This window comes from Chamaea fasciata, unplaced genomic scaffold (genome assembly GCF_029207755.1).
Source record: "Chamaea fasciata isolate MVZ Bird 193981 ecotype frontalis unplaced genomic scaffold, bChaFas1.0.hap1 SCAF_3, whole genome shotgun sequence".
NCBI lineage: Eukaryota > Metazoa > Chordata > Aves > Passeriformes > Sylviidae > Chamaea > Chamaea fasciata.
In genome coordinates this window covers 63750774-63775002 of record NW_027094088.1, presented here as the reverse complement: position 1 = coordinate 63775002, position 24229 = coordinate 63750774, and the positions used below count along the sequence as shown (strand labels likewise).

The 24229-nt window shown below is 36.1% G+C and overlaps 1 protein-coding gene across 1 annotated transcript in view; it reads right to left on the bottom strand.

The window, feature by feature from the left end:
• The window catches only part of TBC1D32 (TBC1 domain family member 32), a 75062-nt gene extending 57644 nt beyond the window's left edge, over nucleotides 1-17418 (bottom strand). The window contains exons 1-16 of the mRNA XM_066179323.1: nucleotides 17353-17418; nucleotides 15035-15189; nucleotides 11553-11714; nucleotides 10226-10403; nucleotides 9533-9604; nucleotides 8257-8382; nucleotides 7301-7379; nucleotides 7044-7144; nucleotides 6896-6957; nucleotides 6253-6397; nucleotides 5472-5531; nucleotides 3601-3700; nucleotides 3188-3325; nucleotides 1693-1785; nucleotides 1296-1438; nucleotides 455-579 (exon numbers count right to left, since the gene is read on the bottom strand). Coding sequence (XP_066035420.1) covers nucleotides 455-579; nucleotides 1296-1438; nucleotides 1693-1785; nucleotides 3188-3325; nucleotides 3601-3700; nucleotides 5472-5531; nucleotides 6253-6397; nucleotides 6896-6957; nucleotides 7044-7144; nucleotides 7301-7379; nucleotides 8257-8382; nucleotides 9533-9604; nucleotides 10226-10403; nucleotides 11553-11714; nucleotides 15035-15189; nucleotides 17353-17418 — 1805 coding nt within the window. The remainder of the gene's footprint in view (nucleotides 1-454; nucleotides 580-1295; nucleotides 1439-1692; nucleotides 1786-3187; nucleotides 3326-3600; nucleotides 3701-5471; nucleotides 5532-6252; nucleotides 6398-6895; nucleotides 6958-7043; nucleotides 7145-7300; nucleotides 7380-8256; nucleotides 8383-9532; nucleotides 9605-10225; nucleotides 10404-11552; nucleotides 11715-15034; nucleotides 15190-17352) is intronic.
• Between the last annotated feature and the right edge of the window lie 6811 nt (nucleotides 17419-24229).

The window sequence follows — 24229 nt, the reverse complement described above, 5'->3', positions numbered from 1 at the left end:
AGATCTATCTCTACTAGATGTATTGAAATGTGAATGCTACATTAAATTTATTCTTTCAATAAATTTGGTTGGTTTAAATACTTATTCTAAAGACAAAGAAAGAAAATTGAAGAAGACAGGCCTTTGGTCTGAAAAATAACACTAAGAATATAATGGAACTATAATCAGAAAAAAGAAGGCTCTCACATAAATCAGAAAAAGAAGAAAAACATGAAAATCTCCCTTTTCATAATTATTTCTTTACATTGTTATTTCACCTGTTTCTACATATAAATATGTCCCTCATACATTCTAAAAAAACCACTTACTACTTTAATTAATAATCAGATATTTTACACAAACAAAACTAAAATGTATCATGTTCTAGATAAATGAAAGATGAGCAGATGAGTCTCATAAGAACAATGTAATTCACTGAAGTGCTCACTAATGCCATCCATTAATGCACTCTTACCTGTCTTTGGCAGTTTTTTCATTTTCTCCATAAAGAAGAAAAGAAAGACCATCATCTGAAGCAGAAATCCTTGCCAAAATATCAGCTACATCAAGTAAAGTGGTTTCAAGACAGTTTATATACACCTATTTGGAAGGGGGGGAAAAAAAAAAAAAAAGCAAGCTCTAAATTCAATGCTTTTGTGGAAGCTGTTTTTTCAAGTCTGTCTTAGGTATGCAGAACCTGAAGGCCACCTTTCTGATGATTTCTTAATGTCTTAAACACAGTAAGCTAACACCCTATGTTCAGATGTCATCACATAGAAATCATCATCACAAAGGGCACTAATTCCCAATATTTCTATAATCCTTACAGAAATGTTTACAAGAAAAAAAAACAACAAAAAAAACTACAATAAAACCATTTTTCTTTTATCAATACAGAAAATAGTAGCTACCCAGGGAGAATTATATATTGCACTTACACTAGTTATTGAGAACACCTAACTTACAAGTTGCAAACTGAATTTAAAAATAAAAGTAGGTTGCCTTTCAAATAGAAAGTAGAGAAAATATTCATCCAAGAAATATCCAAATGACATCAGAAAAAAAGCCAAAACCAATCAAAAAAATTACGCAGTGTGCTCTTCCCCAAGAAAAGTCTCCTACAGCACAATTTTTGCTATTATTCACAAGACTTCCATGTCACACCAATCATAGTAACAGACCTAACTATCCAATGCACACTATGATAGGTGATGTAAAAAATACCACAGAAGCTACCATATTATTACCACATAGAAAATATGGAAAAATTATAATATTCTATACATGTAAAAATAATTTGAAAGCTTATTACAAACCTCCGTGCCACTTAGCAAACTTTGAACAGGATGAAGCAGGGCATCGATCACTGTGTCCGTATACAAACATTCAGCAGCACATCCTGTTTGATCACAAAAAACTTGCAGAATCTCCATAACAAGACTTTCTGGAGAATAATTTTCTGGTGAACACAAGAAATATTTGTTTATATTTTAACTTACAAAAATATCTCTATTTGATTTATGTAGTTGCTTCTGAATTATTATTAATTTTGTTCAATGCTGGCTCAACATAGAGGGAGGAAGAAAGGGTAAGGGTGGAAGGGAAGAAAAAAACTGCACCAATTACAGACACAAATTAAAAACTGCAAAAGAACTTAACATATGCCTCATTATAACTAAATATATTAGTGTATAAGGAAAAGAAAGCATTTACCTGCATGTGCTGCCAAAGATGTCTTAGGGTAACTTGGAGAGTAATAAATAAGTTGAGCAAATATTACCAACACATCAGTTATGGACACACTGTCTATTAAAAAAAAAAAAAAAAAAAAAAAAAAAAAAAAAAAAAAAAAAAGTTAAGTACTTTGTAAATTAAAGACTAAGTTTAATTTTCCAAATAAAAAATGGATTTTGTAAATATATGTAAAGAATACTTTTCTGTAGAGAGGAAATGAATTATTTACAAGTGATAAAGCAAAGGACATACATGTCCTTGGGATTCTACTAAGGTATTTCATGATCAACTTGTAAGATTTAATCTTGCTCTCAATTTAGCCATTTGAAATTTTACAATGTCTTTCACTACAACAAACGGTATCCAACATTTAAAAATACTAAATGTACATGGCATGACAGTAGGAAAAAAGCATTACCTTACTATTAGATTAAGTGAAACAACTGGAAAAGAGAGACACTGTCTGAGACAAAAACAACAAATGCATCTAAATGCAAGATGGGAACAACTGCTCCAAGTTTAATGTACTTATGTTAATAAATCAGCCAATTTGTGAGGAAAGAGTTGCCATCTATAAAGCTGAGAAGGACGCTATTAAGAAGAGAATTGGCAAAATTCTTACATTTTTACAGGAAAGGAAAAAGCAACCACCATCCCTGGATCTCTGCTGGATGGGTGTTACACAGGTAACACAAAAAGGACAAAAGCACTTTATTAGTAGACATTTCCCACTCATAACTGCTCTACACTGCATCTATCAAGCCTTGATCCTCTAACCAGAGGGACAAAAGACAAGACACGAAAGCAGTACCCAGCAATGTTTGGAATTCTGCATTGAATTAATAGAGATACTAAAGCAATGGAATGCTATAACTGTCCTCTCACACTTTTGTTTGCCAACCCTGCACCATGTAGATTTCTCTGGCTGTCCAAAAGCCTTTCTACCTCATATCCTGTGTCCCGATTAACACCTCTGCTCCACAGATATGGAATTTTTCTCCTAGTTTTATTTTATCTTAATTAACAAATGAAACTCAGAGCACTTGTTTACAATTTTCAATTAGCTTGAAATACTGATTTTTCTTTCACACCTGAAAAACAGTTTTGGTCCCTGGATATGTCTCTCAACCAATTACATCAAATGGTTTGACAGAAGCCATTGCTCACACCTAGAAAAACTGAATCACTTACACACTGATTCAACTGTCCTTCAACACGAAATTAATATATTAAAAGCAAAACACATAAGTGATCCATTCAACCACATCCATCAAGGAATAAAAAACTGTGTGTAGATGCTCATATATGGATATATACACACACACCACCTCTATGAAAATTTCCAGGCCCAAAACTGGTCAACAAAGTATTGTTCTTCAATGTCCACAATATTGCAGTGAAAATATATAAATATACATGAAGAATGGATACAGTTTTTCTCAACAGGTTCCATTTTCCTCAACTATCCCCCTACCTTTTTTATTTTTCAGCTGTACTGGAAAGAGATTCTGGCCTTGCTTATAGATCAACAATCTTCCTAAGAGGCACAGTGAATGGACAAAACAGATGTACTGCAATTCTGGTCCAGTGTAAGAAAAATTCTGCAAATCACCTGTAACAAAAAAAGCAAAAAAAAAATTAGAATTTTATTCTTGTAATTTACTTTACAGTACCTAGCTACTTCCTGTAACGTAAGCAGATCATTTTGTATACAAAGACCGCTTAAGTGATGAACCACTGCTATTAGTTTTCTCTCAAAAGACAGTCATACAATATTTGTGGAAGAAACAGAATAGACAGAGTGTCTTCCTCTTGAGGTAGCATGCTCAAAACCCCAAAGAATGTGGATGTATGTGCATATAATGTGAGACATGCAAAGATACTCACTACAGTGCTGCTGGGAAAAGTCAGTGACTTTGGAATTTTTAGTAACTGCTGCCTTGCAGAACTCAAAATAATCAAGACATTGCTGGACTGCTGCATTAATCTGTGGAACAAAGCAGAAAACATAAAGCACCTGCTATGTCACAATAAGCTCATTCTCTCTTGTATCCAAGTACTGTCCTTTAACACAAAAACTTAAATATCCACTTAACTTCAATTACTTAATTTTTCAGCGCTTTGGATGGATTAACCAAGAGGAGGCAAAATTTTACAGCACTATTAAAATATATCACTATATATTTTACTATTACATTATCACACAACCAGCTCTGCACACACGAAAAAAAGTACAGAGAACATGGAAGTGTTTTTAGAAGTCAACAGCAACCTCTGAACTCCCTATTGTTCATTACTGTGGAAGATAGTAAACTTCCACATGGAAAAACTTTGTCTTGAATACACTTACTAAACTGTTGGTTTTGTTGACAGTTTGCTGTCAGTGGTATTACTGTTCTTGGTGGTGCATCATTGTCATAGCACTATAATCTAATCAAGGTATATAAAAGTTTAAAAATTTGTTGCAGCAAGGAAACACAAGGTCCTAGTTTCAGCTGGGATAGAGTTAATTTTTTCTATTTTCCTATGATCCAAGAAAGATAGATTTACTATAGCTTGGAGCTGCCAAGATTTATTCACAAGTGTAAATATGCAGACATACACAATAAAAAGAAATCCCAACCTTAATCTGATGCTTACCCTGTGCTTATAAATTAGAATAGACTACCCTGCTCATGGACTTTCTACTGTAAACTCTTTGTTGCATGGATCATGCTTTATTCTATGCCCCGTTCTACACACACAAAACGAAAAGATAAAGGTCTCTTACAGTTGTCTGTGTCCTTTTCTTCATCTTAAGGTTTTATCACTCCCATATATTTTACATTTGATTTCATTTGTACAACAAGATTTTATAAAACATAGCCATGCCCTGTTTACATGAATGGATCTCATATCTACTCTGGTCTTATTAAAAACAATGAAAATTCCACCCCAGTAAAGAGATCTGCCCATACAAAATATATGATAGAGTTAACAGCTGTATTACTAAATATACTTTCCCAGTTTGATTTATCTTGCTGACTTTGAACCCTTAATGCTTCAGAGAATACAATGGCAGCTTGTTTGGCCTTTTTTCCTCAAAAATGCGAATTTATCACAGTGTATTTATGGTATTTATCATGCACCATTTGTCATCTTCTGGATGCTTTTTTTGGATTATTACTTAATATGAATGAAGCGTAACAAATTAATAAATTACACTCCTAAGTTAACACCTGCAATAAAATATCCAAATTCCCGTTTACTCAGAGCTGCCCATATATGCTTCTTTGCATTTATCAATGATCCGCTTCAACAAAGAAAATTTGAAAAAAAAAAATAAAAATCCAAAAGTCTTATCGAGCTGAAGAACATGGAATGGCTCCAACAAAGAGGAAAAAAACTGTCCAAGCCACCATGTGCTAAAAAGACTAAGTCATAAGTAAACTTGCCTTGGTAATTCATAGAATTGTAGAATGGCCTGGGCTGACAGGAACTTAAAGATCATCAAGCTCCAAACAATGCCATGGGCAGGGACACCTTGCACCCCATCCAACCTGGTTTTGAATACTTCCAGGGAAGGGGCATCCACAACTTCTCTGGGCAATCTTTTCCAATGTCTCACCACCCTCACAGAAAAAGAAGTTCCTACTAATATCTAATCTAAATTACCCTCTTTCAGTTTCAAGCCATTATCCTGTCTTCTATCAATAACTTTTATTTACAGACTATTATTGAATATATAATCAATAAAGCATATTAATAGAAGTACTTACCAAGGATTTATATTTCTTTTCCAGAAGCCTAAATACCACTCTTCTGCTGTAACATGCATGCTTGAATGACAAAGAAGAAGTAATGTCAACTGCCAAGAAATGTTCTGGTTTTTAACTAAAAAGTAGAAAATATCTCTGATTCTGTTCTAGTAGGGATCCCATATACAGAACATGTTCAATGCATTGAACTCCAGCTCAAGTAAACCAGTATCATTCTGAACTGAGACCTTTGTTTGTAGTACATTTATGACTAAAAAAACTACATCATTTGAAAAAAGTGTAGTAGAACACGTAGTTAAAACACAAAACCACTAAGTCCACTGAATGCTAAACTATGCATTTTGAAATTGCCAAGTAAATCCTAAATTGTAAGCTTATATACGGTAAGCTGGAAAAAGCTCTAATGTCCACTGAAGTTAGCAAGTTGTGTGTAGTGTGTAACATATGTAACTGTTCTTTTATGCTCATCACTTCTTCCAAAAAAATACTTGCATCTTTTGATGGCTGTCAGTCAATTCTACCAAAGGAAGTGAAGATACAAAGCACAGAAAATACTCAGAAATTTCATGAAAACAAGTAACTGAACAGAAATTGAGGTGGAGAGTAATATTGAAAAGCAGTGGACATAAAAGTCTAAAAAGGCCCTGTACTCCTTTAGTTACAGTTCTGGTAAGGTTGTTATGGGACACAATAGGTCCCTCATGTCAGAATAGTAACTTTTCAAAATTAATGTCTGACATGAACAAGTTATGTGTTGTTGGGTCGTGGGTTGTTTGCTTACCGTCCACTTCTTAAACCACACTGCTTTGATATCCAGCAGAGCCAAGAAGTGCATTGGACTCAAGAAATCTGGAGAGGCAGGATGATTAGGCTTCTGTTTTAATGACAAAAGTGACAAGGTACTCTCTACTACTTCTTCCATGTACCTTATGACACAAATGGGAAAACATCAACAGAAAACAACAAAAAAAAAATCACTGAAGTCCTTCCACCAGTAATACCCAAGAACAAACTTCTCCTAAAACCTTGTTGAGATAAATCATAAATATAACAGCATTATCTTTAATTTTATCTTGTATGGCCATTAATTCTTTGTAATACTATTAATAAAACTAATATACATCTATATTCACCTAAGTTATTACATCTTTTAAGTGCTAAATATTACACTTGCTATACTGGCATCCATATTTTTTTTTGTTCATAAGTATTTAGAATACTCCAAAACCTAAGTAAGCAGCTTAATATGACTAGTCCTATGCATCTTCCCTGTTTTACTTTTCCCACCCTCTATTTTTATTTCCCCTGTTGTCACTGACCAGACACTGTGTATCCTATAATCAAGCCTTTGCTAAAATTACATACATCTTATTTTATGTCAGTAACTACTAAGAAACAGTAACAGGGTTTTGAAGGTGACATACTTTTCTGGATGTCGAATCCAGGAAGACGGTGCTTCCTTTTGGTACTCATTTAAAAGGCGAACCTGAAAATATAAATGTTAAAATTAAAAAATAATTAATGCATAATATTTCAGTACTGATAGAAAAGGTACAGAAGGTTCATTTATACCTTTTTAAGTAAACGATTTACATCTGAGTTAGATACATCCAGACCAGCTGAAATACGAAGAGAATATTCTCCAGAAAGAAAGTACAACTCCAAGTGTCTCACTAAAAAAAAAAAAGAGAAACCCAACAAGAAAAAAACACTTCACCTCCAAGACAACAATGACAAAACAGACTGTCTTATGCAGTCTTCATTATAAAATTTAACTTTTAAAAAAGTACATAACCCATGAAGTTTGAAATGTAATTAAATGCACATACCTAAACTTGTATAGACTTCTTTTGTCATATTAAATGGAGAAGAAGAAAAGGTTTTTGCATAGAACCTCAAAATTTTCTCCTAAGGGTGAAAAAAGCAAGCAATGTATGAAAAAGTCATTGACTGTGTAGTATAATTGCAAAATAATCAATATATCATTATTCTTAATACTACATATTACTCATCTAGACACCTGCGCAGATGTTAAGCATATATCTATAAAAATCTAGCTTCGGATCACAGAAATCTTCAGTTCAGAGGAAATTTTATTCAAATACTTGAACTACAGCACCAGTACAAAGCCTCACTGAGTTCCAAAGTAGACCAAGGAACATTACTTTTCCAATGAGAATCAGTGACTTGCAGTTATAACTGTTTTAAAAGAAATTGTAGAACTCAGGTGAAAGAGAAATATATGACAGAAGCTGGGGCAACTTTCCTATTTATTTGGTAATCACTTTAAAGTTTGAAGAAGCAAAGAAGTTTAATTGGCATACTAAATAATCTAAAAGCCATTTAAGCAGCTGTCATTTCTTTTCCTTATCACTGCCCGTGTAATATTACTATGTATCATTTTCTCATCACCATGGAGCATAAACCTGACTTGAGCAGGAAATATTAACACGACCCTTTTTACAGAGCAGTTCTGTCCATTGTTTTTATGTGGGTTTTTGCTAAAAGCAATTCACACACCTTCACTGCCATTAAAAGAAGTGCAAATGTGTACTTTGGTGTCTAAAAATCCTATTGAAAACCTGTTGCAGTCCTTTAAACCAAAATTTACTGGAATCTTGTATTTCTGTTACTTCAAAAAACAGTTTATGTGATTGACAGACGAACAATAAAATGTCTTGAAGCCCGCTGGACTACTTATAATACGTATGTAACTTCTTACACCTCTTTGGCAGTCCTTTCTATGTATACAAATCTGATAATTAGCTATAAAACATTCCCTTACACTGAATGTTGCATCGGGATCTGCCAGAGAGATGGTCAGATGCTTACACAGACTTGGCCAGCACTCAGAGCTCAGGATATCAGATGCAGGGGCCAAGCACAGTGTCTGCAAAGCTTCTTGGCGAACCTGGAGCAGTCAAAAAGATAAACACCAAAAATCCATTCACAGAAGCCTCTGAAGTATGCAATTTACAAGTCAGAGGGAGGGAGGGAGGACAGGAAGGAACAGAACCTGGCTGTAGAACAGACAAGGAATAACAAATACTTATCTGCTATATTTTTATGGCTATTTAGACAAAACACTACATCACTGAATGGGGGAAATGCGTGTATTTGAAGAAGCAATAAAACCATTTTAAATGGGTTTTCAATACTGGATGCAAGATTTATGTTCTACTTTCTGCCTGTAATCAAATATTTTTCTATTGGGGAATATAGCTCTCTAAAGCTCTCAGCTAGGAGAAGCAGACACAGTTATTAGACACTGTGTTATACTGCTGAATTTTCATCAGCATTCTAAGTAATTTCAAGTAACTTTTTTTTCTCAATTCATAGACAACTGCTATCTCTAGCAATTTATTTCATCTTACTGAAAGAAACTGTAGGACATTTTAATAACATTTAATAGCATCAGACTTTTTACCTGTTCTTCTAATAAAACTCCACAATGTTTGTACCAGCTTTGTACCCACCATGCCCTTTTCAACTACCAGACAAGCCCCAACAAGTCTTATCAAGACAGCACACTCAAACTGGTATTTCCCCAAGCTTCAAAAATACCAGCAGCCGGTGCTGACAGTTGGTTAGAGACACAAATTAGTACTGCCACTGACACGACAGCAAACTTAATGGATCCATATTTTCCATTTGGCAGCAGGTTGCTGGCAAATCAGGAAGCATCTCTCTCTTCTGACGAGGGTAACTCAAAGGGCCACAGAGAATTTACCAAGAAGCGTAAGGGACAAGGGACATGTATACAGGACAAATAATGTTCAGTAACTATATTTATCATGAAACAACTCTTTTTTTTTTTACCTAAAAATGCTAATCTGTAGCACATAGATCTCTAAAAAAATAGATACTTGTTGCAACGTGTTTTTGAACCAGATGGTTACAAACAATGAAATATTGCAGTGCAGAGTAGTTTCTGCACTGAAGGTAAGATAGATGAACCAACAAAGACAAGTTTCCCCTTGGGTACATAAAAAACTCTTATGTACATACAGGCCAATAAACATTCATTGGTATCAACGTTTCATTTCTGCTTTTAAACTTACTTCCTTGGGCTGACTAGGGTCAAGCCTTTCGGCAAGCAGCTGCAATTGTTCTTGACTCATGAATGCGTAACTCTGTAATACACATTATAAAATGATCATTAGTATATTTTATTAAACTGAACAGCAGAAGATTAAAATCATCAGTCTTTCTGACACCTAATTTACTTTTAATAATTAGGACTCCAACATTTATACTAATTTTAGTATAAAGTCAACATTCCAAATGTTTTCTGCTGTTTGGCCAGAGTTAAACTTAAGATAATGAAATTACTATGACATATTTTGTCTGCTTTACTTCAAAGTTTTCTATATCTGAAAAAAAATCCCTTATAATAATTTATTCAGCAAGAAATGTAGTATAGTAGAGTAGTCTGGAAATGAACTGCATGATATTTGACTTCTAAAGTAAAATCACAAAAGATCAATGAAGTACTGATTTTATCTCTGTCTTTCTATACCATATTTGGATAGGTACTTTGGAGGATATGGGTGTCATATTGATCTCATCTAACATATGATGCCTAAAGTAGCTAGTATAAGCTTAGTACTCAAAACTGAAAGAAAAGCAAATAATTTAAGATATTACAAAGATGGGAATAATTAACCTTTCCCTAGGGCCACTCCACTGCCAGAAACTTAACAATTTTGCAGTATCATGCTTATTTCATAACACAGAGAGAAAACCCATTGTACTTGGTTGAAGGAAGAGTCGCTGTCGGAACAGTTGTCTGTGTAATAGCCACTCTGCCGTTTCTTCTTTTCTTTGCTAGCCAGCTCCTTGTCGTGCATCTGATCTTCTTCAAACTTGTTAATCAAAGATTCTACCACAACCATCATGACTTTCTTCAGGGCATGTATCATTTCTCTGTACCTGAAAAGTAAAGATCAATTAATATACAAGAACATAAAATCACCATGTAAAAAAAGAAACTGCTACATCATCAATAACTGAATATGACATAATGCTAACTGGACTTGAACCCACTGAATTTACAGAAATTAATGAATACCAAATCTAAATACAAACTGAGCAAGGAAACATATATGTACCTTTTATGTTTCAGTTGATGATACTTTAAAATTACAAAAAAACTCCTTTTTTTCCCCCTTCCAGAACCATACCACTATAATTCTATTTTGGGATGCTCTTAAGAAAGAACAACATGAGTCCACCAAAAAGGAGGATCTGTCCCTGAGTAAACAGGCCAGTTCTCACTCATGTTACTCTTTGTTTCTTGTAGTTCAACATCCAATTTTTCTGTTGTGATTAACCTTGAGCAGAACCAGTAGAAGTGAACATATCATCCTGATTCAAGACCTTGAGTACAGGTCATGCACACAAAATGATTTTCTTTCAAGAAGACCAGGTTTATTCTAATTTCCATAAATTGAAAAATAATATCCACAGGGAAGCAATTAAAAAAAAAAAATGCTGCAGAAATGCATCCTATTGTAAAATGTTGTTTTACTTCAAATTATTTTTTACTTTAATGCTACAATTATTTGTTTTACAGTCACCAAAGACACAAATTATCATATTCTGCTTTAATATCTTCCTACGTGTCAAATTAAAAATGTAACATATATATTTAGTTCATGGGATTTTCTTCTATCAATTTTAACAAGCACAAACCCCTAAGGTCCTGCTCCTTGAAACAAAATTATACAGACAGCATAATCTGAAAAATGGTCGTCCTAACATCTATTTTCCTATTTTCTTATTTTGCAATGCATAAAAATGACCACTGGTGCTAAAAGCTTAAATACCTCAAAAATGTCACATATTTGCTACTTATCTTTTTTATGCAATTATTCTCAACATTAATACCAGGGTGTGACAAAGCATGACAAATTGCAATGTAGGGTGGCAATATCTGAATTTCTTAGCACTGATTTTGGTTACAGGCTCAGAATTGTTATTGGTTCAGATCTTATTTTTTCAAAACACATTATGGAAAAGTGAAAGGAAGACTGAGATAACAAAGAAATAGAGATGTGAATTACAGGTATATATACTCACTCTTTTGATTCACGGGCCTTCTTAGTAAGATGTTGGACAAGTGTGTCATAGCCAGATATTTCACCCTGATTTTGAGCAGAGGTAAATTTTTCTATTTCTTCTTCAATCACAGGTCCCACAGTATTTTTTATATATTGCCTAAGGTATTTCACAAACTCATAGCTGCAAGAAATTTGCAAAATTAAATGTAGTATCTCCTTGAATTCACCATGAAACATTTTCAACATTATATCAACAACCACTATCTTCTCTCCCAGCAGATCTGTTACTCTGGGGTAAGAGTTTATGACTTGCATAGAAATAAACTTCAGGAGTGTAAAATAACACATAACAGTTTGATTTTCTGCAATATGGTCATTATCAGCATATTGTAGGAAGAAACAATACCAAATAGAGGAAACCAAACCAATAGTTAGTTCACCAAATAGCACAATTTCACTTTATCCTTGTCTAAAAGTAAAAATGCACTCAGACAAAAGGTTAAGGTTTTGCAAACAAAAAACAAAGAGCATCAAAAAATTTCAAATTCCAAAAGAAACATTCCTTGTAGCACTCTGAACGTGTCTTAGAGTATAAACTGTCTGGTAATATTATTTACCCATTATACATACAAAATTAGAAGATACACAGAAAACACAGTTCATAAATTAGGGCATATGAGAACACCTATGGCCTGTGAAATTGTGTGTGACATGACAACACGCAGATCTCAATCAAACTGACAAAACAACTGTCTGTGATTACACAGACATACCAAATTCAAAGTTTCGCCACTTTGCAGTCTTATGATCAGATACCCACAGACACTTGCTACAAGAATAGAATAATCACAGGGAGATCTCAAACTAAAGACTCTCTCTGGGCTCTCCTATTAAATAGTTAATTTAATATTAACTATAGAAATTGCTAAATGGTATTGATCATAATAAATCAACTTTTCTTTTTGGCTAATTCTGTGATTTGTACAAAGGGCAAGGCAAACAGAAACACACAAAAAAGTAATCATATAGTAACAGTAGATGCATAATTTCATTTTCCTTGTATCAAAAGTAGACCTGCAACTACTTCACATAAACTTGGATTTAAAAAAAAAAAAACAACAAAAAAACCAACCAAACAAAAAACAAAGCACACAAAATTGTATCATGATAGAGACTTCCTCACTGGATTGCCTTCCTCAGGTTCCATCAGGTATGTCAGTATTTTTCTTTTCCCCTACCTTTCCATTCTTGTTCTCAGTGAAGGTAACAGAAATACAACTCAAGACAGATGTAAAACATGTTAATTTCTGTTTTGATTTGTGAAATTGCACACAACTCTCCACAGCATGAAAGCTTTCACGAAAGTGTCTCCCTTTTGTTTTATAAGGGCAACACTTCCAGGGTATATGTTTTTGCAGTGACTCCTTCACTCTGAATTATACAGTAACCACATTACTATTCACACCACTACTTGTATGTCTAAGGTTCTAGTCTTCAGCTTCTGCATTATTCTTCCACCTTAGACATGTTTTGTAACAATTATGTGGTTCAACAATGAAAGTACTACTTCTTCACAAGGAGAATTAATTCAGACTGATCTGGTAGGATTTACAAAGGAATCACATTTGGGGTGGTGTTAAAAATACCTCTAATGCGACAGAAAACATGCTACTTATGTAGTTTAAAATCCTGATGTTTACTACTGCACAGAAGTTTTTTACTGTATTCAATTTTCCTTTTTATTAGCTTTCTGAGGATACTGCATTTCTGTCTTTTCCACATCAAAGTGGGAACAAAAGGAAAAGTAAGGCCTCAAAATCTGGAAAAATTACTGCATCAAAATAAGCACAAAGAAGAAACAGTACTGGTCAAAATGTTGAGCTGAACTAGAGCACTGGACAGCCCAAAGGCACACACTTCTGCAGCTTGCATATGGATGGATAGGTTAAGGAGGAAGTTTCTTAATGGCCTCACTTATAAATGACCATATGACCTCCGACTTTCCATGAAAACCAGTCTGAACTGCCATGGGTCACAAACAAGAAAAGAACACCTCCAGAAATATTGGAGCACCAGATAGGAATCCTCATGTTCTGAATTTAAAGATGACTTGATTTTCCATTAAATGTAAATTAAAACTGTTCTCAGAAAAAGAAAGTATCTTTAGGATCACCAATTTTCTAACATACAAGAAAGAGTCAAGAATGGATGTCAAGGTTTCACTGTTGTAAAAGGAAAAGCTATACAGGAAGTGCTTCAACCACTTACAGACTTTACTTCATCCTGGGTAATCTATTAGATTCTCAGAAAAAAACGACAAATAATTTCTACCTTTTTTTTGTTTGAGCTTTATTGCATATATCTTCTCTAAATAATGTTTTTCTTTCAGAATTACATGTCTTTCGACTTTGACATGTTTACAACCAAATTCTTTTACTCTCATGCTTGTCAACCAGCAACCTATTACTCAAAATCCACAAGAGTACAAGCAACAGTGCAATCCAATACAATTTGTAACAAAAACTAAAACTTAGCTAAAATATCTTTTAAATAGTTTTCAGAACACATGCAAGCACCAAGATTTTTAAATTACAGTGAAATTTTAGATAAACCCTGGTTCTATTTCACTTATTTACTGTTGCCCAGCTCCTACCACTGACAAAGAATGCTAATACCTAGGTAAATTTAAGAGAATGTAAAAAGTGCCACTTCCAAAAAAACTGCTAGGGAACCAGTTTTATCAGAAGAAGTCGGGTCACAGAGCTCTGTTTTTTATTAAAATGTCTTCAGGTCATTTCAGCCTGATATTCTCCTGGCTTGTCATAAAATGTGTACTAAAAATCTCCCATGTATTAAAAATAATCAAGTTATAACATCATGGAAAGGAAAGAGGAGTGTGGGATCTAGAAATCTAGATTGCATGTAAGTAAGGTCACACTGTCAAATCTGATTTAACAGAAGTGTGATGGGGATACATTTCTGTTTTACTTAAAACATAATTAAGAGACTAACTGGAATAGATAGATAAGATAGACATGTTCAGTAATATAGGCCAGAGAGAACAATCAAATATGGAAACCAAATGGCCCTCTGAAAAAGTATTCTATCACGACTATGTTGTCTAGCAGGTGTCAAATATACTGAAAGTCTTCAGTGACTACACCTAGCACTTTTTCATGTGTGCATTCAGTAGATTATGTGTGCACATGGATCAGAGTTCTCTAAATTCCTCTCACAAACAGCTTATAAATTACTACTGCAGTAAAAATATATTAGCAAGAGTGGATGGGAGAAAAAAAGCAAACCAAGAAAATGGCAACATTAATTTTATTCTTTAAATTAGTATCATCGGAGAGTTGATTAGTAACAGGAATATCTACGTATGTATAAATACACACACATTTACAAAGCAATATAAAGTGTAGACATTTTCCAGGAATAATACAGTTTAACACATACCAACTTCTTCAAAAGACTAAAAATACAAAAAAATATTTTTACTTGTGAAAATTCTCATCTGTTTCCTCCAAATGCAGGAGAATTTCTTCTGCACATTCTACTGATGGGGCTCCAGTGATTTTTTCCTTCACACTCTGCAGCAACTGTCTAAGCATAGACTGTAATAGAGCTTCATCTTCACTTGTAAAGTGAGACATCTGTAAAAAACAAATAGAAGAATAAGAAACTCTCACAGTTTTGTTTCTCTTCAAGATGCTAAGAGAAGCACAAATCCCTTAAGTTGACACTTTTTTACTGTTAGCAACAGGACTTTCTATCAAAAGACACAATCACAGACAGGAAATATTTGACAGAGCTTATCCTCAGACAAACTGAAAACAAAACAACCAAATCAGTTTCACTAAAACTCCTGATATTACAGCATAATATTCTTAAAGGAGAGATTACATTAAGAAAAGCTTGAATGTTGCTATTTGTACTTGCCCATCATAGAGACACAAGACCACACGGTAAGCTAAAAACATAAAAAGGAAGGTTTTACAGATGTAATAACTGAATCTGGATTAGAAAACTTTATAAATAGTCTCTCACCTGCTTCTCATCCACTATTACTACCCTGTTCTGACTTTGGAATCCCTCTACTCAGAGCTATTGCTGTGCCCATGACTGAAAGTGCTGTCAGTTTTTGCAAGGGCCAGGTGGAATTGTCAGAATAGTTTAACTGCCCTGCGCTAATCAACAGCAGTGACCTGACAGAGTCCTGTCAAATTGAATGGAAACTGCTGGGAAAAACTGGGAGGCGAAGAAGCACTGAGAAACTGGAAACATCTGTCAAGTCCAGAAGACAGATGACCTGTTAAATTTTCAAGAGCTGCAAAAAAAAATACACAAGCTCATTTTTGGTCTTGAATAATCAATGGCTTAAAAATCTTTATATGCCATGGAATACTTTCAAACCTCAGTGGCCGTTTTATATATTATAAATAAACTATAGGAAAGAAATATATTAATAGATATAAAATACATAAAATAAATATATATATATTATATATTTCTAGTCTATTTAAGGAAAAATTACTTAGACATGTTTGTCTTTTGAACTAAAAATTAAAGACTCTATAAGCACCTGTGAATTAACACTACACACACACTTGATAGAGACAATATAGTAAATTACTGTTTAAGCACCAAATAGTATCAACCAGAAAAAAAAAAAAAAAAAAAAAAAAAAAAAAAAAAAAAAAAAAAGAAAGAAAGAAAGAGGAAAAAAAAAGCCAGAGAGCAACAGCTGGAAGAGTTATCTTTTATGAAAGGTAACAGTTCACCAAGGTAGCACTTTTCTGTGGTAAATAGCACAGTTGCTGAATATTTTACTTTGATCTATCATTATTCAGTATTAACTCAATTATCTCACCAGAAATTTGATTAAACTCAGAGCAAACAAACAAAACACCCCAAATCCCTTGCAATAATCTGAACTCACTGGGGGGAACCTCACCAAGTGTTTTGGTATAACTAGGCATTTTTAGAAGTGCAAGGTATCCAGATACTGACAGGTAGTCAGTGCAAAGTCCCGCTCAGGTTATTCATAGAGAAAACATGAGGATATTGCAGCTTCACCTCTAGTTTGTCTTGAAAGGCCTTAACCTGACTTATGTCATCGCTAACAAAGATACCTGTCTTGCATTTCGTTCGCAAAGGTTTGTGGCTTGTAGTGCTGGGGTTTTTGGGGTTTTTTTAATGGTTGTCGCTTTGAGGGTTATTTCCCAGCGGGCAGATCGCCCATTTAGTTTCCAGGCAACATTCAAATGGTCGTTTTCTCCCTAAATTACAAGTTTACCCAAAGCCCGGTTTGGGCATTCTTATAAAGGTCCCGGCACTATCCCACAAGCAAATCCTGCCCCACGACTCAGGCAACGATTCAGAAGCGGCCTGTTGTTGCCAGCATTTATCCTTACACAAGCCTTCGCCTGGGTAGGGAGGCAATTTTACCAACAAACGGAGCAGTGCAGCTCCCAAAATGCGAGCAGGGCGAGAATCCCTGCCCCTTCTGGCGCTTTACCGCCCGCCCTTCGGCTGCGCATCGGAGCTGGGCAGCAACCAGGACTCCCGGGACAAGCCACGCACGACAAGAGCAGCCGGTCTCTTCCCAAGCGTCGGGAGAGGCTACGCCTGCCCAGGTGTTTCCTTCAGCTATCGCCGACAGCGCGGGCGAGCTCTGCCCGGGCACCTCGGATGCGCTCGCCCCACGCACCCGCTCGGCTCCGCCACGCTCCCCCGACCCCGGGAGCCCCGCATTCCCAGGGCGGTTCCCTGCCCGCACCCCGCGCCGCCGCCCGCCGCGCCGCGCCGGGATTCACCTTGGGCGGCCGCGGCCCTTGGCAACCGCGGCGCCGCCGCCGAGTCTCGCCGGGCCCTGGAAACATCGCGAGAGGCGGCGTGGGCCTCCCGCGCCCCGCCCGCGCCCCGCCCGCGCGGGATGGCGCTGCCGCGGCGCCGTGGGGGCGCCGGGAGAGGCGGGCGCTGTGCGCCGGTACGGGCGGCACCCGCAGCGCTCGGGAACGCTCCGCGCTCCCTGGCTTCAGGCTCCTCTCCGTTCAGCCCGGGGTGGTGGCCCCTAGGCTTCCCACTGAAATCAAAGCGATATAGTCGTACCTTTATTCCCAATTTACATCAGCAGGGGAGCAGGTTGTCTCAGTAAATAAAATAATGAAAGGCGAGGAATTTTTCACTCCTCTTTAATTCTCCATTGCCTCCTGGGATGAAGGAAGTGTTACGACAATATGAAACTATTTTTTCTCTCCAGCAAATAAATGCATAACGCAAAAACAGCAAAAGCAGTTTGATATGAAATAATTTCTATTAGGTCAGCTATAATAAACCAGAATTTAGTTATTGTGAACACTCATAAGGATGTTTGTCAGTCCTTACATGCAAAATGTTACACACAGTGGGTTATTATGCTTTCCTCCTACATTTTTCTAATGATTCTGATGGTGGCTGATCTTCCATGATGATTTGTCCTTTAAATGTTAATCTTCCATGTAACGCTAATTTTCCATGAGGACTTGTTCCTTTAGCTGGATGGACCTGTAGCCCCTTCAGTTAACAGAGCTGTACTTAGTTGTGGGGATCCACTTGCACAGTAGAATTAATCTTGTAAACTGCAGTATTAATATTGAAAAGGGATGATTCAGGAGCAACACAAACCTCTTACTGCCGGTCCTCAGAAACCAGATTTGGATTGGTTGCAACAAAGTTTCTGTGATACCTTTGGCAGTGAGCTCTTCGGCGCTTGGACGTGGTCAGTGCTCTCAGGTACCCACAAAATAAAATTGGAAAAATTGTCTGCTGACTACTGCTTGCAAAGGGGCTCCAGTAAACTGACCAGAGCCCTGTTAGTTTGGCCATGCACTCTCCCCATCTTCTAAGTGCATTGTTTGGAATGGGCCACAAGTGGCACAAGCTTATTCCACATCCATGCCAGGCTCTTCCTTCACACGCCACAGAATGGTTTGCTTCTTTTCTGTCCTCATACCAACTGAGAGGTGCAGTGGTGCAACACTTCTAATTCCTTCATCACTTCACAAACACTGATTCAAGTGACAGCATCTCAGTTTCATAGCTGATAAGGAATAGGAAAAAAATCAATGTACATTGTGTTCAGCATTCCTAGTCCTTACCGAAAGAGCCTCCACTTTAAGTCTTCCTTATCTTATAAAACACCTCATAAGAAAATTTGCACTTGTAGTGGCATCAGAGAAGGATGCCCTCATGATGCCTGCAGTGTTCCTGAAATCCTTCCATTCCTTTCTACCCTCTCCCACCTTCTGTATTGCATCCAGCTTCTTTAGCCACGTTTTGCAGCCATTGGCATCTGGAGCCCTTTCTTGTGAGAAAAGCTGGCAGAACTCAGATGCCATTTGCCATGATTATTAGGATGCATCCAGGCAGACACCTTCTGAGGGTGATACTCCAGAGTGAACAACACTATTCTGAAATACAGTACGTTTACATGGATGGATGTCTGTCACGTGAGAGAGGTTGCAATCACTATGAAATTGTTTATGTGGATTTCATACTGGTGAAATTCCACTCTCTCTTACTCTAGGAATTCCTTCTTCTTGGTAAAAATATTCGAGATGTTCTGTCTTGTTTGCACAAACAGGAAAGCCTGGCTCCTAACCCTGGTCCAAGAAGACATGAGATAAAATTACTCTTCATAAGATCTCCGCATTGTTAGAAAGTCACAGTGCTTCTATAATTTTAGGAATTTAAAGGTAGAAACAAATACACAAATTCTTAAGAGTGTGTAGCATATAAGATAAGTAGCTTCAAACTGTGAAACATTACAGGAATGTGAGTAATTCAAGTATTATAGAGAACTTTAATTTAATTGATATGGTTTTCTCCCCATATCTTGAACACGTCCCAAAATTTGAATTATAGGTTTATGCCATATTTCTGTAAGTATAAAATTTTTCTGCGGTGTCTTCAATGTGGCAGATCAGAAAAAAGGAAACTGTGGAAAATGGAAGGATCTTTACAGCTGGTGGTAGGAGTGGAAACGGCTTGTATTGGTGCCCGTGTCATTAATCTCTCTCCCCACTTTCTGCTCTTTCTGACTTTTCTCTTTTCCTTCACTTTAACTTCCCACAAGACTACTCTTCTTCTGGATGACTCACAAAGGTCTGGACAAATTTTGATTTTATGTAGTTGATACACAGCTGTTAGTTTCTTCAAAACCCTTTAGCTAAGATTTTCACCAGCTCTGTATGTAGGACCTACTAAATGAGTTGGGGTTTAGTATTTGATTAAAGAATTTAGCATATCCGGTATCTATTGAAATTCCAGTTTATCAGCCTTTCCTTGACTGATACAGTTTTCAAAGGAGCATATACCAAAGGACTAAAAGGGAAGGCAAACTCCACTTGACTAAGACAAACCCAACCAAACCAAACCAAACCAAGAGCAACTTTCTATACCCCCATTTCAGAGCTAAATCAAGATCAGAAGGAGCCAAGGTGTCCTCACTTCAGAGTTTCCCAGACTGGGATTAAGATATGAAAAGGAAGAAATAAATTAGGAATGGAGAAATAAAAGATAATTCTGGTTCTGGAGGTAGTACAAGAAGTCTTTACCATCTTTTTGCACACTGACATCCCTTAAGCAGTTCTTGAGCCTCCAAATAAAAGATGAGGACACGTCACCAACCCTGGTATGAATACTGTGGCATTTGTTGCCCTCTCACATCACATTTATGGCAGTTTCCCAAATTTGGAGAAACAATGAACATGTCTTAAGACATCACTGGATCATAATCTGATCATAAATACCAAAAAGGAAACTGCTTAAAATATTACTGCTGATGGGAAAACCTTTTAAAATAATCTCCAAAGGAAATTTTCTGTTTTGGAGACCATCTGTCCTTTCCTCCCTGTGCACTCTGGGGAAATACTAACCCCTGGATAGATCTTTCCGTTGAAACAAACGCTAAGGAGCTGGTGGGTAAATGGTCACAAGGGTTGCAGGCTCGAGCACTTAGGCTATCAGCTGCACTTAGAAGTCTTGTGTTAAAATACATGCAAACAGAATTTGTATCAGTTCCATAACAGGGAAAATGTAAAGTGTCCTGACAGGTCTCAAGTTACATCAGATGACTTTGTGCATTCCTGTTGAGAGCTAAGCTAGTTTGAGATGCATGTAAACTATTACAGGAATTAAAAAAAAAAATAAATAAATTGGGTCAGTTTGCTTATTTGGTGATTAAGCGTCATGCTGACATTTCTAAAAGACTGAAGATCTTACTTTGCTGTTCCTGATCTCTTTTTTTCTGAAGAGGGAGAAACTGGTAGGAAATCAATAGGACTCTCACATAACATTGCAAAGCACCAACTCTGAACCAGCCTGCCCAATACCAATCAGGAATGTTATTGATTAAAAATGTAACTTAGTGAATATATAGGTACTGATTTTTCCATCGGTATATTATGATGCAGTTTTCAATAGATGCTCTGCTGGCAGTTGCAAAAGAACTACCACAACTGAGGTGATAAAATCTACACTGCAATGCTAAGTAACTACCTCAAAGAATCAAAGACAAAATAAGCTTCAATAACAATATAAATATCCGAATGCCAATAAAATAATTTTCCAATCCACAGCTTTCTTTTGGTGAAACTTCAAGGAGCCAAGGGCATGTGTTACTAGCTATGACTGGCCTTAGGCAGATCTCTTAGCGTTAGACTCAGGTTTTAATGTAAATTGAGAATAATAGAATTATCTTAATATGCCATTATGAAAATTAATCTCACAGAAGTACAACGTAATAACCAAGTGGCATTATAGATCTTGACTTTATTTTCCATTTCTTTTCTAATTAATATTTTGGTCCTTTTTTATTATGTATTTCCTGAAGGTGGCAGCAATATTCAGGAGTTGCATGAATGTCTGACTTTTGAACCTGTTGACATGTAATACAGCAGTAGTTAGTAGTTGCAAATGAATATTCCTGTGCCTTAGAATTGTCCATTTTTCTTCTTGTCCTTACCAATGACTGTTTCTGCTACCTCTCAAAACAGTACTTTGATATCCTGAAGTTGAATATTTTTATAATTGCTCAATAGATGTTCATCCTTAGTAAAGTATTGCAAAAATAACTTCCTTCAGATTTCCTTTCAAGATCAGCATTAATTCCTGCACTTGTCACATTGCCATTTCAGCATTCGTTCACACCACCACTGCTGATGTGGTATTCTTTTGCTGACACTGGCTGCTGTTCCTCTTTACATTTCTGCTCCCTCTTAGATTTCCCTAAAATGTGTCGTTGCTATCACTTTCTTTATTATACCATTATTACAACAAAGCCGGCATAAATGATTTTGTTACTTGTGGTTTAAGTGTTGAGCCACCACGTCTTCTCTTTCCTGTTTCCCATTTGTCTCCTGGAAATTGTGTCTGTCCAGACAAACTGCTCTCATTACCTAATGGCTTATCCTGCTATAGTTCTGAATCCCAGCATCAAACACAATACAGTTTCCTTCCTGCATCATCAACCAAGTGCTGTCTGTAGTCTTAATATTTGCAGGGAGTCAAATACTGGAGACATTTGCTATGTAAGCTGTTGTTTTATATTTTCTTGTTAATATAAGTTATGGTCTTCTTGTAAGAGTCTCTTCTACAAGTACAGATTCATTTAGCCAGATGTGACGCACAGATAACTTTGTTCTGTTCATTTTTGGAATGTTGTAAAATGCTTGAAAAGTAAGCAAATCATGTTCTTTGCTGCTCTTTTGAAGCTGTACTCTTCGTAAGACAGGCTCAGGAAGACAGAATTTGGCCCATCCTTTGCCATGCTTTATTCCTTTGTGTACTTTCAGCAACATGAACTGTGTCCTTTGTTTTTCAAATATTTTGTGTCCTAGCAAACTGTGACCTCCTCCTCAAAGTGATGTTTTAAAGAAATAGTAAAAGCATTGCTTGGTAACAACACTGTTTGTTTAAATTCCAGAAAACACTTGGTTTTACTTTTTCTTTTATTTTGCTTATATAATGCCTGTGATCCTAACAGAATTTTACATCTGAGAAATTTTTTTGGAGATTCTCCGAACAAATACACTGTCTGAAATAAAGATGGATGAAGAACACCAGCCCTGAATGCCTTCAGACACAAAATATGGTCTTTTAATAAAAATTTATTTTAAGATTGTTGTGTAAAAGAATCTATTGTGCAAAGGAATAGTATTAGTAACACACATTCCTTAAGATAATGAATCTAATTTCTTTGGAAAAAAGTGTTATAGTTTTGCACTATTGAAATCAATATGTCATCCTCATCTCAATATAATTTCAGTGAATTTTAATGTTAAGGATGAATTTGATTCAGTAAATCTGAAAATACATTTCTCTGACATGAAAAATAATCCTTAATAACAAGAATAATGTTTAATATTTTCACCAGTATTTTTTAGTGCTCTCATGATGTGAGTGAAATTCCAATAGAGATGTGATTTTGTCAGTCAAGCTCCTTTCACGGAGGAATAAGACAAATACTTCTATCTCTTGATACACCTGCTCACTGACTGTTAAAAATTTTGTAATGGATATTTTACCATACAGTCTGTGGTGCTGGGTTGTTGTGACCTAAGGGCTCAACTTTGCACCTTGTTGAACCTCAGACAATTGGCCTAGGTCCATCAATCCAGCCTGTCCAGATCCTTCCTCCCTCTTCAGTTCAGAAAATTCATCTTTTCAATTCTTTTTTTTTTTTTTTTTCAGGGAACCACTTTCTCCATCCAAGCAATAGCACTTAGGCACCTGTCTGGGGCAACTACCAGAACAAAGATGCACTGAGTTTTTGTTCTCCTAGGTTAGAAGTTTATTTGAATTCACAAGATGAGACTCAGGTCTCTTGATTCAGAAGATATCTTTTTTCTAGACTTGTGAATGGTCTTGTTTACTATACTAGACCTTCAGTGTGCAGGTCAGTGCTGCTGAGGGGGAAAGAGCTCTGATTCTGAAGTAAAAGTAACTCTTGATGATGGTTGGAACTTCGTAACCTGGCTTTACAGTCAAAGCAAATGAAAGTATTCTGTTTTGATAAGGCCGAGTGTAATCTTCATCCCTTTGTCATCTGTCAGATGGGTTTTAGAAATTTGTGATTTGATTGGAGACTGATTGTTCTGCTTGGAATCCTTGAAGCACTCCTGTAGTATGCACAGCACGCTAACAATGTGATAATTACTATTTCAAAGTCTGATTCCCTTTTGGTGCACTCTTTTTTGCTTAACTGAGGTTCCTGGGCATGCATTGGAGAATAATGCAGTAGCTGGAGGGAAGAATCCACATGGATGTAGACTCTAGGCTGTTGTAGGTTGATTAACTTGATTAATGCTGATGGATCTATCAAAATACACCAGTCGAAGATTCAACCGCAGTTTTAAGGAGGAAGGAGGATATACTCACAAATGAGTAGTTCTTGGCAAACCTCTCAGAACACTGAAAATACAATCCTGCTTAGTTTTTAAAATAATTTTGCTAGCTACTCTGATGCTTTATAGTGTTTATAGCACTAAATAATTGTAATGCCATTGTGTTTCATACTCTTTATTTTACTGCTTATGCACCATATGGTATTGATGTGTATTATGTTGCATATAACTCAGTACAATAAACGTAGTATTGCAAAACAGAGTTGGTGGATTTTTATTATAGATAGGTTACCTACTGTGGTGAAAA